This window comes from Balearica regulorum, chromosome 1 (assembly GCF_011004875.1).
Source record: "Balearica regulorum gibbericeps isolate bBalReg1 chromosome 1, bBalReg1.pri, whole genome shotgun sequence".
Lineage (NCBI taxonomy): Eukaryota > Metazoa > Chordata > Aves > Gruiformes > Gruidae > Balearica > Balearica regulorum.
Genome location: NC_046184.1, coordinates 62,261,571 through 62,275,037, shown reverse-complemented (window position 1 = coordinate 62,275,037; position 13,467 = coordinate 62,261,571). Strand labels below are relative to the sequence as shown.

Genomic DNA, 13,467 nt, shown 5'->3' with positions numbered 1-13,467 from the left:
AACTTACAAGGTTTTTATCGTAGAATCGTTTTGGTTGGAAAAGACCTTTAACATCATCAAGTCCAACACAAGCTATCAAAAATATGAGTCTTGAGGCTGATTCATATTATGAAACTATTTTTACTTTTCTTTGGAAATACTTTTTTTGCTAATCAAAAATACCAGATTAGCTACCGTAATTTCTGTGCAAATAGTAGTTCTTTCAGAGGTCCCTGAATAATTTGAGGAGCAGGAATTGCATACGAAGGTTCATCATGACACTCTCTCGTGCTGCTTTTATAGTGCCTGACTCTAATAAAGGTTCTGTGACTCCAGTGACCCTTGTTAATACAGTACAAGAATCTGACTTTTTCTGTAGGACTCTTGTCCTAGTCTTGCTTCACCATGATTGATGAAATAGAATTTACCTGTAGCAAAATAGAATGAAACATCTAATGTTTTTAGCCAATAATTTTTGATATCTTTCAATCAACTTCTAGAACTGATTTTGATGCTCACCAGGTGCCTAATATAATTGAGAGATGACTATATTGAAATATAAATAACCTTTTTTCTTATGAAAACCAAAATTCAAAAAGAACAAGCAACAGGTCTAAAGTCTGTGGTTCACACTTCTAAACTTTCTTTAGCATCTTAGAAGACTGTAAAGCTTGCATATAGTGTTATCTTTTGTAGATTATATCTCTGATGGTGGACCCTATTCCCCAACTTTAGCAATATGGATGGTAAAATGATTAACATGTGAAACTAATGGCTGCTTGGAGCTATACCATTCATATATTAGAGAAACACTGAGGCTGCTAAACTGCCTCTAGTAATCACAATCAGTCTTCTTTATGGCTTTCTGCAAGTGTATTCTGTTGTACCAGAGAGACAATGTACAGCATGGAACTGAGGCCAAATATCTCAAGATGCTTTTCCATTTAAAAAAGTGGGGGAAAAAAAATCATGCAGTTTAGAGTGTAAATGTTCCTCAATTATGTATCAGCCTAGAGTCCTCTTACTCAGGATATCTGTTTCACATTATGTTTGCAATTCTATGTGTATCAGCCAAATGTTGCCATCTAAACTACACTATATTCCTGTGAAGTCTGGAATTCTTCTTTTGGTATTCACTTTAGTCTTGCTTCTCCTTCCAGTCAACTAAAATTGCTGTTGCCAAACAGCTAATGATTTTTTTCCTAACTAAAACTCGGGTAGTTCTCTGCCATTCATCTTTGATCTCCATCCTCTCACATAAAATCCTGCTTGCTTTCTTGAAACGTCCATCTTTCATTTTGTCTTTTTCTGGTTTTCTTTCTACCTTTCTAACAATTTCTACAATTTGTTTTGCATGTTTCTGCTCCATCCTTTTCTTCCATTTTCTTTGAAGACTTTATAGGCCCCTGTCCTCCCTTCTCCCCTTCCTTCTCCCCTCTCCTCTGTCTTCTTTGCGGATGAATACATCAACAAACAGAAGTTCAGCTATCATCTTTATATGAATGTTCACAGATCTACATCTGACCTAAGTGTCCCTTCTGTCTGATCTTGTGGTATGTCTGTCTGTCCTGGTATATTTAACATTGAGGACGGTATCCTACCAGTTACTTTTTCACTCCATAACACCTCTGGAATGTATTCTTCTCTATCCTTATGTTCACTCAACTATAACTTATTAAACGTTCATTTTGCTTTTTGATGTGCTGCCATGTATTTTTATTGGACTTGGTAGTTGCAGCTTTGGCCTATCTTTCTTCATGGAGATTGCTGTGCAAAAAGTTTTTATCAAAGTGATTAGACGCTCAATGCCATTCTTCTGTTTGCATCTCAATCTGTTCCTTTAAGTTGTAGTAGATATAAGCTAGTCATTCTAACCTATCCCAACCCATTGTTTATTTCTGATTTGCTGCTTTGAGATATCTATCCTTGGTTACATTCAGCCTGCAATACCAGTCTTCACTGTTCATTTGTTAATTTTCAGACTAGCTCTTTCAGCTGCCTGGTTTATACTGTTTCTTATGGCTGAAGAGATTTCCTATAGATATCTGCAGAACTCATTATCCTTTAAAACCTTTTTCAGTAACTTTAAATCAACCTCTCCCCAAAACTTAGCAGTGCTTTGTGTTGAGATGGATGGCCATTGCAATGACTAATTTCAGTTTCTTTCTCTATGAATCCATATATTTCTTGTCTTGGATCGTAATGTCTCTTGGTAGAAATAAATTTTTTTCTGTCTTTACTGTGCAGCACATAGCACAATGAATTCCTTGTCCATGGCCATAGATCTCAAGTGCTGTAGCAATATTTATCACCTTCTTACAGTGAATATCAGTCTTCGTTACTATTTCATACAAACATCTTGAAATGTGTCAGGTTGCTTGTAAAATTCGCGGTTGTAAATTGTTATGCATAATGCATTCATTTTAACAGTTGACTCAGAAGAGATACCATATGTATCTTTTTTTGAATAAGACAATCACAACATGATGTTTCTTCTCAATGTAAATGATTCTTCTGAGAAATTTCTTATGCCGTAGTGTGTTGGTAGCATTAGTTCCATAAAATTGTCCTAAGGACCTTTTTACCATGCTGTCTCTGATGGGTGGTTAGATGGTTGGTCTATAGTGCAAATTAATGATCTCTCATTAGAACTTGTCCCATAAAAGTCTCCTTTTCCATGTATTTGAGAGGGGAAGAAAAACTCAGCAGTGATGATTAGTTTGACTGAATGCTGAGTCCCATCAAGATGTATGTGTTGAATAAAGAAATTCAGGAAAATCTAGGAAGTGAAAGGAGAAACACTTCTCTAAATTAAAAAAAAAGGGAGGGAGGGGAAATCATTATCCCTCTCCTTCCTTAAGAGGCATGGATCTCTCTCAGCTTCTGCAGAATTATGTGGAGGAGTGCAGACTGACAATATTTAGACCTAGGGCACAATGTCATGCATATGTTTTTAGTATCTAAAAATATGGAAAGTGGATAAAGTAAAGGGGTAGCTATGAACTGGAATTGTTGTTTAAAAATAAAATAAATCTGTGGGTATTTCCATTGTGCCAAAACAAATTCCTGGCAACAGTGAAAGACAAAGAAGTATTTTTGTCTTTCAATCCTCATTAAATACTGGAAGAGATGCAGAAAGATCACCTAACTATAACGGTATTTGTTAGGAGGCAAAGCTGTTGCTCTTATCCCTTGAGGAGAAGGAAGTCTGGGGAACTAGCATGTTGCATTTTTTCATTCCCTCCAGCAGAAGCAGGTAAGAGTAATACTAAGAAACTCAGTCTTCCTTTGAGAGGCAATTTAGAGTTTCAAGTTTGTTATCTATTATTTAGGTGAATGGTATTTTGTGGAAGGAGTCTTTATTTCAGAAAGGTCTATAGAATATCTGTTGAGTTATGTCTTTTGTTGTCAGTTGTCCTTATCACTCCTTTCTGCTTTATAAAAGTATGTAGAAAGTTTAATTGGACAGGAGAGAGGTATTTTATCTAAAAGGGGTTCATCCAACCTTATGTCTGCTTCTTTGAATCATACTTCCATTTATCTGAAATGGGTAGATACTCTATTAGTTTGACTACTTTTTTTGTTGATTTCAATGGGGTTTAGTATGTCCTGCTTGGTGAGAGACAGTAATGGGAGGACTGTTACAATCACCTGCTTTGTTTAGGTTAAAGAGCAGCTTAAGACAACAAAAATGTTGCATAATAAGATTTTCATCTTTCTTCTGCACCAGAAAAGATTAATTAGACTTTCAACTTGTAGGTGAAATACTGTTTCCAAATAATGGGATTGGGTGAAACTGAGAATTTTAGGAGTAAAGAAAGAAGGAACAAAAGGTATTAATTAGGCTGTGAGCATGCAATATATGAGAGAGTAACAGATCTTTTTTGTAAACTTCGAATTGTTTTGGCCTTTTGATACATTATTTTAGAAATCCTGCTGCATTGTTAACACATTTACCCTGAAACAGCTGCAAGGACTTTCAGTAGTTTGGCATGTTTTTTTCTTAATGTAACTGGAGACAACCTTTCCTATATGAGGCACTGTTTTCCTCCAATTGGGAACATAACTGTAGTTTTAGTTTTAAAAAGAATTTGTGGCTTAAGAAGTCTAACAAATCTTGGCATGCTTGAAGTTCATTGTAATTTTACTGTGTATAGAAATCTTCCAAGGAAAAAGCTCCACAAAGCAAAAAATCCCAGTCTGCCTTTCTCATGTGACTTGTTCATGCCTATATAAAATTACTTAATATGTAGCTTCATGCACTGCTGTTATTTTTCATTGCTTAGTTCTCTGACTGCTGTTACTTGAGAGAATTGTTTTGCCTATTTGTGATTCCAGTACAAATAAACTGTGACTTGGAGAACTATCAACAGGAAGTTATCAAGAATTTTCTGTATGCCCACTATAATTGTGAGCAGAAAATTCATAGTAATAGGGAAAGCAATCTTCTTCAGGTAGTAGTCTCATCTATTGTAGCAAGAAATATTTATTTCTAAGTGGAATATAATTATGGAGAACGCTAAACTGACTAGTAGTTTCAATGTGTATGGTATATGCTAAAAATGAATATCTGGAGGAGAGAGGAGAAGGGAAGAAAAAGGTTGTGTTCAGCACAAAATCTGAAGACTTTATTATTAGTGTTAGTTGATAAACCGCACTTGTGTGGAAAATACCATTTTTGTTTCTATAAGACCCCTAAACTACTTTCCTAGGATCTATAGCTATGAGTTTTGAGTACTTTCAAAACCCAATAATGAGGTGATTTGAGGCTAAACTTCCTCAGAATAGCAGTAGGTTAATTTGGGATAGCAAAAGGCTGGTACCAGTCATGCTAAAAAAAAAATAAAAATAAAAATGATAGTTTCAGTACAATAAAAGCTGGCTATTACCTGAGCTATTCAGGACATTTTTCGTGTTTGAATAACATGGTGCCTTGGTTTGGCAATGATATTACCACTTGCTGTTTTGTTACTCTTCCCTTTGCACTCCCTTCCCTTTTTCAACTTTCTCTTTCAACTTACCTTTAATATTATTTTTTTTAATAAAAGGACAAGGGTAAGGGTGAAAAAGCATTTTCTCTTTTTATCTCTTTTCCTCTTCCAAATAGTACTCTGGCTAGAAAATAAACACATGTGTTTGTTGTTACTGATGTAGGTTTTCAAATTCTATTATGCCATTCCAGTGTATAAAAATCAAATCTTAACATTCTTAGTGACTAAATATTGGCAGTACTGTCTGTATGGAGATGCTGGAAGGAGATCTGGAACAGATTATCAACTAACTTTTAGAAATAAATAGAGCATGCACCATTAATATTTCATATAAAAGTGAATGTTTTATATTGGCATCTTGAACAACTGAAAACTTCTCTAGATATAGAAGTCAAGGTGGGAGAATATCCTGCTTTATCTGCTCATTAGGACTACTAATTGACCTACATGTGCTGAAACACTGTCTTAAATTCTATCATACTTTCATCCAGATGAACAGCAATAACAGCAAACCCCTTTTTCTGAAATGCAGCAGAATTTCTTTCTTTGTATAGGGATAAAAGCAACGTCCCACTTCCTCGTGAAGAGGAGGAGGGGATAGTAAGTCTGAGTTCACTGCATGCCATTTGTGTGCAAGTACTTGATTAGCAAATAGAGCTCCCAACATCTTTTTGCTCTCCCAGAGTTGTGGGTCATGGGGGTAGTGCCCTCAGAGCAGTGGATTTCAGGGAATTTAATGTAAAAGAACTCCAGTTTCTAAGATCTGTTTCAAGCTGTTGACAGGCTTCTGTGTGCTTCGATCAAGTTTTAAGTTGCTCTTTTTTCTTTAAAAACATTCCAGTGAAGCTCCACTTTTTAATTCAGTGCTAGACTTGCGCTCTTTTGTTCTGCCTTCAGGCTATTAAAATTTACTTATTGCTACCTCACTCAATGTAATACAGTCATTTTTACTAGTGAATATGCGTTCCTAGACTAGTTGAGAAGTTTGCTTCAACAAATTTAGTCTTGCACTCTTGATTTATATATACCCTCTAGATACTACTAGCATCAACTGAAACAGGCGTATTTGGTAGAGCTTTGTATACTGTTTCCAAATCACTACATGGTATGTGACGCAATACAGAGTGAAATTTTGAGGTCTATTTTAAGGTTCCATGAAGTTGAAATAGACAGGTGGGTTTGTGCTGCAAGTCTTTCAGTATTTGAGCTTGATTTCTGTCCTTTGACTCTACATAGTCTAATCCCTGCAAACTGAGTTAGTGAAGTGTCGGATGAGAGTCATAAAAAGAAACCTTGATGTCTCAAAACCCTCTGGATTTAGTGTTGGTTATAGAATGGTAACTATCGAGATTTCTTGCTCAAGTTTGATGTTCTTTGTGCTGTGTGTATTACAGCTTCATCAGCTCAGCAGAAATTGTAGCTTATTTGCCTCTTGCAATGAGGCAATATGATACAACTCTGTGCAAGTTATTGTTGCATAATTTTTGATGTGTGTCATTTGCTGAACTATAATTATAAATTGAGTGAATTTTAAAGGATTAAGATGAAGTGTTTAAGAAACAGCAAATACAGGAAAATATTTTTTCATTAATATTCAAGTAACCTTAAGCTTAGAGAAAATGTAAGTCCCTTATATTCTGAATATTGTAATTCTACAATAGGTTGTTGATTCAGTTTAAACTAGATTAGAGTAGCATTTTTAATTATTTCAAATTCGTAAGCTTATTCTGGGTATAGCTTCTATATCCTTCAAAACACTTTCTGAAAAGAATATAAAGTTAATGACATACATTTAATGACTTGGTGAGCTAAGGCATAAACTTGAAGCACACAAAACCTTGTAAATGTCTACATATATAGTCTTACCTTATGGTAAATGTTTTAAGTGCAGAGTAGATTAACAATTAAAAAGATTCAAATTGTTGAGAGTCAGGCTGACTAGTTCTCCCTGTAAAATCTGCCTTTCTCAGACTGTTATCTGGCACAGAAATTGCACTTTGGGAGTGATGAACAACTGGGAAAATTGGGTCTCTAACTCTTGAAGGGAATACTGAGTTTAAAGTAAAACTATATATGCACAGGAATATTAAATCTGAAATTTGCCAAAGAAATATCTGAATATTTAATATTCCAGTTTGAGTTATAAGTATATTGAAGCTTAGTTGATATTATCGATTATTCCTTTTCATTGTTGCTATTATGCTTTCCTCTATGTGTAAATTGGTTAAATGGTGAGAGTTATCCTATGCTTGGCATTTATGAACCAACATCTCAAAGGTGATGACCTGTAGAAATACGATAATTGACTGTAGTAGCTATGACAGCTACTCAGAAGGGTAGAGTTTGCGGTCTATCAAGAGAGGGGCCTAACTTTGACAGAAAATCTTAGGTTGAAGCTTTAATAGTTAATGTGTAACTTTCTGAAAGAGAAGAAAAAAAATTTAAAATTATTTTAAGACTTTAATAGAATAATTTATTAGTATTCTTGAAAGCCTTTGCACTTTGTAAATTAATGCTTCATAAACATTAGTTATGTAAGCATACTCATTTTTCTAGTATTTTCTCTGATTTATAAACTTTCAAGATGGAAGAATGGGGAAATGTTATTTTACTAGTATCACAGGTGTTGTCTTTTACTTTTCTAAATAATTAAAGCTAATACCAGATTGTTCTTTGCAGATGAAGCAATCTTCAATCAAATCTCAATTTGCATGTACATATAAAAATGACTTGAGTGAAATGAAAGGTCAGCATTTCCTCAGCAGCAGCCAAATTGCAACCTGCATACATCCTGCACCAAAGCATCATTCAAAAGCTGGACATCTTACAGGTAAGCTGTAGTAGGATTGAATATGTAAATGTGGTAGCTAATATTTCAAATGTTATCAAACAAGACTTTAGTAAAACTCAAGTATAAATATGTTTTCAAGAACAGATGTCTCATTTGTCTGTATATTAGTTTTAAGACATTTAACTCTGATTAGTTAAATGTCTTTCCATTAAAATTGTAATGCTAATACTGTGAAAATATAAATCTGAAAAGTATGTATTGATGCTATCTTGAGATAAAAAAATTGATATGTTTTACATATGTTACATAATGTTTCTTCTTATTTTACACAAGTAAGCTAAGTGAAATTTGTATTTTTGCCATTAAAAAAGGGAAAAATTGGGTTTACTCCACTATAAACCATATCATATATATAATTTCTAGGCCCTTTAAGCATCTTTTCCAATATCTTAACGTTATATATCCACCTCCCTAAGTTAGTTGCTATTACAAGTTTTTGAGCAATGTCATTTTAAATTGGCAGTACACTTATGAACACATAGCAAATGTAACTGCAATGACCAGCATAGTTTTGTTTTACTGATAAAGCACTAGTTTTGATTAAAAAAAAATCACATGACAATCCTCTGATAGAAAAAGTATGAATAATCCCAGGTAACTTCTTATTTCTTCACATATGTTTTTGATATTCTTACATGACAGAAGGTATGAATTCATGTCTTGATGTACCAGTGCTTGGAACTATTTCTGAAAATGTTCACCAGACTAGAAGTTATACAGAAATGGGAAAGCTGAGTTGTCAGCCAAGAAACAAGAACTCCAAGAATGAACAGATGGATTTGAATAATGACAAAGTAATCTGTGATAAGGAAAGTGAACCATCTTTGCAAAAAAATGCTAAAAGACCTAAGACTTCAACCAACCCTCAGAAGGAACTGGACAGCAAAATCGGTGGAAAAAGAAAACACAGCAAAACTGCAAGTGAGAACAAGTTGATTGCTGGTCAGGCAAAGTTAACTCAGTTTTTTCGACTGTAAGTTTTTGTTTTGACATACATGGTATGTTGATGGTTTCAGAAGGTATAAAATTTTGTGAGAAAAGGGTGAAATTCATTAATTGCTTCTTTTCATACTCAAATAAGTGGAAGTAGCTTGCATGTAATATTATACAAATACAAGTCTGGATTATGCAGAAGTCTTTTATTTTTTGATAACAATACATCATTAGTAATCACAGCTATGTTCTTTTTTTGGTAACGAATTAGATTTCCCTCTACAATGCAATGGGAAATTATTTTTGGATACATACATATAGCCTAAACTATACACTGTTCACACTAAAACACAGAAACTTCAAATTACATTAAATTCATAATAAAATACTTAATCTTCAAAGAAGGTGGTGTAGATCAGTAGTTTTCAGATTTGCCAACAAGGTCGATAGACTCTTCCCAGCATACACCTGAGCACTACAGGGAAAAAGAAATAATCCAAAAGTTTAAATCATCAGAGAACTAGAATTCTTTATGGCCTCTGGAAATATTAATTTAGGAAATTTAACAAATGCTTCTTCCCCTGAGTACCATCTCACAATAGACATGGAGTTTTTAAATGAACCTTTAGCAAATTGCTATGTAGACATTGCATTATACTTTACCAGAATGGAATAATTTTTGTATAAAAATGAAAATATACTTACTGTCAAAATCTCTTCTTCCTATAGGGAATTTAGCTGAATTTTCTTCATCTGCAGTCTCTCTTTCCTGTATTGATTCAATATTTCGAATTTCAGTGTCAGCTGGAAAAGCCATGGCTCCCTTCAGTGCAAGATAAGGCAGTTGCTTTCTACCGAAGTTGATTGGCATAACGTGATCTAAGAAATCGTGTCTGGAACCCATGTCCTGTTTTAAGGGAAAACAAGAGTAGCAGTTTATCTTTAAAGTCAGTTGTGTTCACTTTTTATACTTGATTTTTTATACTTTACACTTAGCAGTGCAAGCATTTTATCTTTCAAGATTATATTTGAAAAGTAGTGACCAGCGTTACATTTTTGGCTGAAATGGGTTTATGATAAAGAACATGATGAAATAATGAGTCTTATATTGGGTGAAGTTAAAAACCTCTTGCTGCATATAGGAACATGCTGAATCAAACATAAATATAGGCTTTTTTTCCACACAAGTTTTGGCTACATATAGTTCTGTAAAAATCAGATTTTTTTGTATCCAACTGCCCAAGGTAGGCATTTAAAATCTTGGAGTTTAGATACTTACAGTTGAAAATTTATTCTTTGCTATAGTATGCTAAACTGATTTTTTTTGCATATTCACCAGGTTATTGCTTTAAATTATTGTTCTTGTTTTCTAAAGGGCTGTAAAGAGAATTTCCATTTTACAATTAAGTCAAAAAGTAAAACTGAAAACTCACCAAAAACTTCATGTTCCTGTCATCCTCTTCATCCAAAACACTGCTGTCCTCAGTCTCATAATGCTTCAGCAAAGGAATAGCTCCTCTGTTCGCAGTTCTATCTCCATTTCGAAGAGTTTTCCCTAGATTTAATGTGGTTAGCAACATATCTTCATCTTCTACCTTTTGCAGAGATTTTGAAACTGAGAGTAGGAAACCTTGAGAAAAAAGAGAGAGAGGGAGAATTAACATGTACGATGAGATACACATTCTTATGTGTATCGCTTTATGCTTGCATAGAAGTTAAGCAATTTTCAAATTTTAAGAAAGCTTTTCCAGTTGTAGGTTAGTATGTTCTCCATCTGTGCCCACTTTATATATTTTACAGATTGAATGGAAACTACTTCAATGGCTGATGAGTTCACTCTCTTAAAATGACTCATATTAAGGAGTAACCTTTTTCTATAATCCTTCTAATCCCATCTGTTGTTTAGAACTACTTAAACATTTCTTTAGCATGGATAATTTGTTTCTTTATATGTTTTTAGAACAGCACAGATTAGTTCCTTTTGATGGATCAGTATAACAAAGTTCACAAAAAGTCATGTCCATTTGTGTTGTTCATGAAGCCTTACCTCCAGTTAAGGCAATTTAAGAAAAGGAACTAATCTACATAAGTAAGCAGGACTGTTGTAAAGGTGTGATCTATATTAGGTTTTGATCAAAACTGATTTACTGAAGAGTTGAAAAGCATGAAATTTAACAATAGGTTAGACTGCTACTGTGTTAGAGCTGAAATCATTAATTTGTATTTCAATGCCCATTATGTCAGGTTACATTGTTCAGAGCTTATGTCTAGAAATCTTTATTAATACCTAAGTAATTACTTTTGTCTGCATTATCTTTCTGAAAATGGACCTTTCCCAGCTACAAATATAATGTAGTCAGATATACTTGCTAAGAATGTAGAAAGAACAGTAAACTTCAGTTTTTAATTTAAAAAGCCTTTGAAATCTACCTATTACGCTGTGGAAGGAAATGCACGAGTTTCTGCATAACATTTTTTTTTTTTACCTTAACTGGAAAGCAAATGGGGCCAGCTCAAATTCAGCTAATCTCTTAATGTCAGCAATACAAACCACATATTCAGTGGCTGTGTGCCTCTTAGCTGGTACCCATCTCTTAAAATCATGTTTAAGCTTCAGGTTAGTGCAGGGAACCAAACATCCTACTAGTCAAGGCAAACCTCTAGGAAATTGACCAAGAAACTGACTAAGAAAGAGTACTAGTTCCCCCTTGTTTTCCTCCCTCACGCTCCATTTTGCTTTTCCTGATTTTTCTCTGTACTGTCATAAACTAGGAACAAAATGTACATTTTTATTAGCAAAGGTGATTTCTTACAGTGGTTGTCTTTTTTTTTCATACTGATTTTCTGATGTTCTTCACTAGTACCTACCACCAATGTGTTATGAAGGAGAAAGTAAGTGATATTTAATAGTCTAGACAAGTCTACAACATATCAGTGGTAGTCACAGATAGCGAATACATGTTTGATCTTTATACCTGTTACAAGAAGTCCAAGGAGGAAATATGAGTGCTGCTGAGAGGTGTTGCATATGGAAGGAATAGTAATGATTCCTGCTGAAAACAAGCAGTGATACAATGCTAATCCACAGACTGAGGATGTTATGTAGAAGAACTGGCCAGCGTTGTTGAAACTGTGGTATTTTTAATCACTGTTAAACTTCCTGGGAACGCAGGCTGCCTTGCCAAAGTAACTTCTTGGTAAGAAGCTTCATGAGAAAATATGCCCTGCTGGACTAAGCTGATTCTGACTAAGAGACATTTTGGGTAGGGTATACCCACTTTTCCCCAAATGAGGAAATGTATTTAATCCTTTCTGGGCAGAGCATCTCTGACAAATAGAATTATTGCTTCTCATTGTTTTTCATTTCCTTGCTGTAGAGCCTGTACTTGCCTCTGGGTAACTGAAGTGGTTTCTTTTTTTTGACTTTAATTGTCTGGCTACAGAGGAGACAAATTTGAAAGCCAGTTGTATATGGCTTTATACTTCTCATCCAACCTCCCTTTGCTAATTTGTATTCTTCCCTCACATTCAGTATTTGTAGTTTTGTTCAATTAATAAAGCAAAAGACATGTATGCTCTGTAATGGTACATTTTGTTTAGCTCAGCTTAGGCAGACCAGGAGAAGTGCTTTGGAGCTGCCATTGGCAGCAAACCTTTCTTTTTATATGTTAGTATATGAACTAAGATTTGAGTAACAAGATATCCACCCAGTAAATGTGTATGTGGCAAGAGCTTCTGCTTATCTGAAGCTGTAATACCCACAGGTATGCAGTATATAACACATATGGCTTGCTTTCAAATCCTGCTCTTTCATTTAATACAAAGCACACGTAAAATAAGAACAACTGACCTGGATCAATTGGAAAGTCCATCTACAGTGTCTATTTAGTTGTCTACTCTGTCTATAAGCTGATGTCTATTGAAGAATATAAGATCAGGGCAAACTTGTGGTACTGCCCCCAGTATCCTCTAGTGCTTCTTGAACTGGCTGTTAATTTTTAGAGATTGTTGAAGATCTGGGGTAGTTCTAGTTATAATTAGTAGAACCTCATAATTAGACTGCTATGAAATCAATGGCATATGTCTATAAATTCTGTGACTTTTCTGCCTGTTCAGAGCAGTAGATAACATTTTTATGCCTGCAGATTTGCAATGCACTGTGTACATCTCTTCATAATGTCTTTGGGAATCCTGACACTCTGGTGTCTGCATTTTTTCCTTTTCATCTTGAAACTTTCAATTTTAGTAAAAATGTACATTGTTTTAATATACCAGCTTCTACCTTTTATCATTGTTTATCAATTTGGCTTTTTATTTTTATAGTAAATAATAACCTAGTGCTGCTTACGTAGCAATAACAATTATTTTGAGAAACCATTCTTGCTTTGACATTGCGTCTTGTCACAATGAAATATGAACTCTTAACATTTCAAATCTGATGTGGTATATGTGATTAAATAAAATCTAGGTGATAATGTGCCTGGAATTTGTCTCATTCTCATTTTGAATTCTTCTAGGAATTGGTTCTGAAACAATTGTAATAATTTTATTTGGTCTTGTAACTACTGTAATTGCCATGTAGAAGTGTTTGAGCCTAATGCCTAGTATTGACTGAACAATAAATAAAACAGGTGTATTTTATATAAAGCCAAATATTATTTTTTTTACTATTATCAGAATTGAAAAACTGCAATGCAAGAAAGAATAAGAAAC

At 34.3% G+C, this 13,467-nt stretch overlaps 2 protein-coding genes across 4 annotated transcripts in view; one reads left to right on the top strand and one right to left on the bottom strand.

Annotated features, from left to right (window-relative positions):
* The window catches only part of PARPBP (PARP1 binding protein), a 54,760-nt gene extending 43,306 nt beyond the window's left edge, over positions 1 to 11,454 (top strand). For all 3 annotated transcript variants that reach the window (XM_075754796.1, XM_075754775.1, XM_075754786.1), the window contains exons 10-11: positions 7,650 to 7,800; positions 8,464 to 11,454. In XM_075754796.1, coding sequence (XP_075610911.1) covers positions 7,650 to 7,800; positions 8,464 to 8,798 — 486 coding nt within the window. In that variant the 3' untranslated portion in view covers positions 8,799 to 11,454. The remainder of the gene's footprint in view (positions 1 to 7,649; positions 7,801 to 8,463) is intronic.
* PMCH (pro-melanin concentrating hormone) lies at positions 9,093 to 10,436 on the bottom strand. Its single transcript, XM_075756742.1, has 3 exons — positions 10,188 to 10,436; positions 9,460 to 9,661; positions 9,093 to 9,097 (listed from the first exon to the last, which is right to left on the bottom strand). Exons 1-3 carry the CDS (start codon positions 10,434 to 10,436, stop codon positions 9,093 to 9,095), a joined length of 456 nt encoding a protein of 151 aa, XP_075612857.1.
* Positions 11,455 to 13,467: the final 2,013 nt, after the last annotated feature.

Coding starts and splice junctions, on each gene's coding strand:
- PMCH (XM_075756742.1), bottom strand. CDS start 10,436: ATGTGTATCTCATCGTACATGTTAATTCTCCCTCTCTCTCTTTTTTCT. Junction 9,662..10,187: donor ACAGGAACATGAAGTTTTTG/GTGAGTTTTCAG, acceptor CCCTTAAAACAG/GACATGGGTTCCAGACACGA.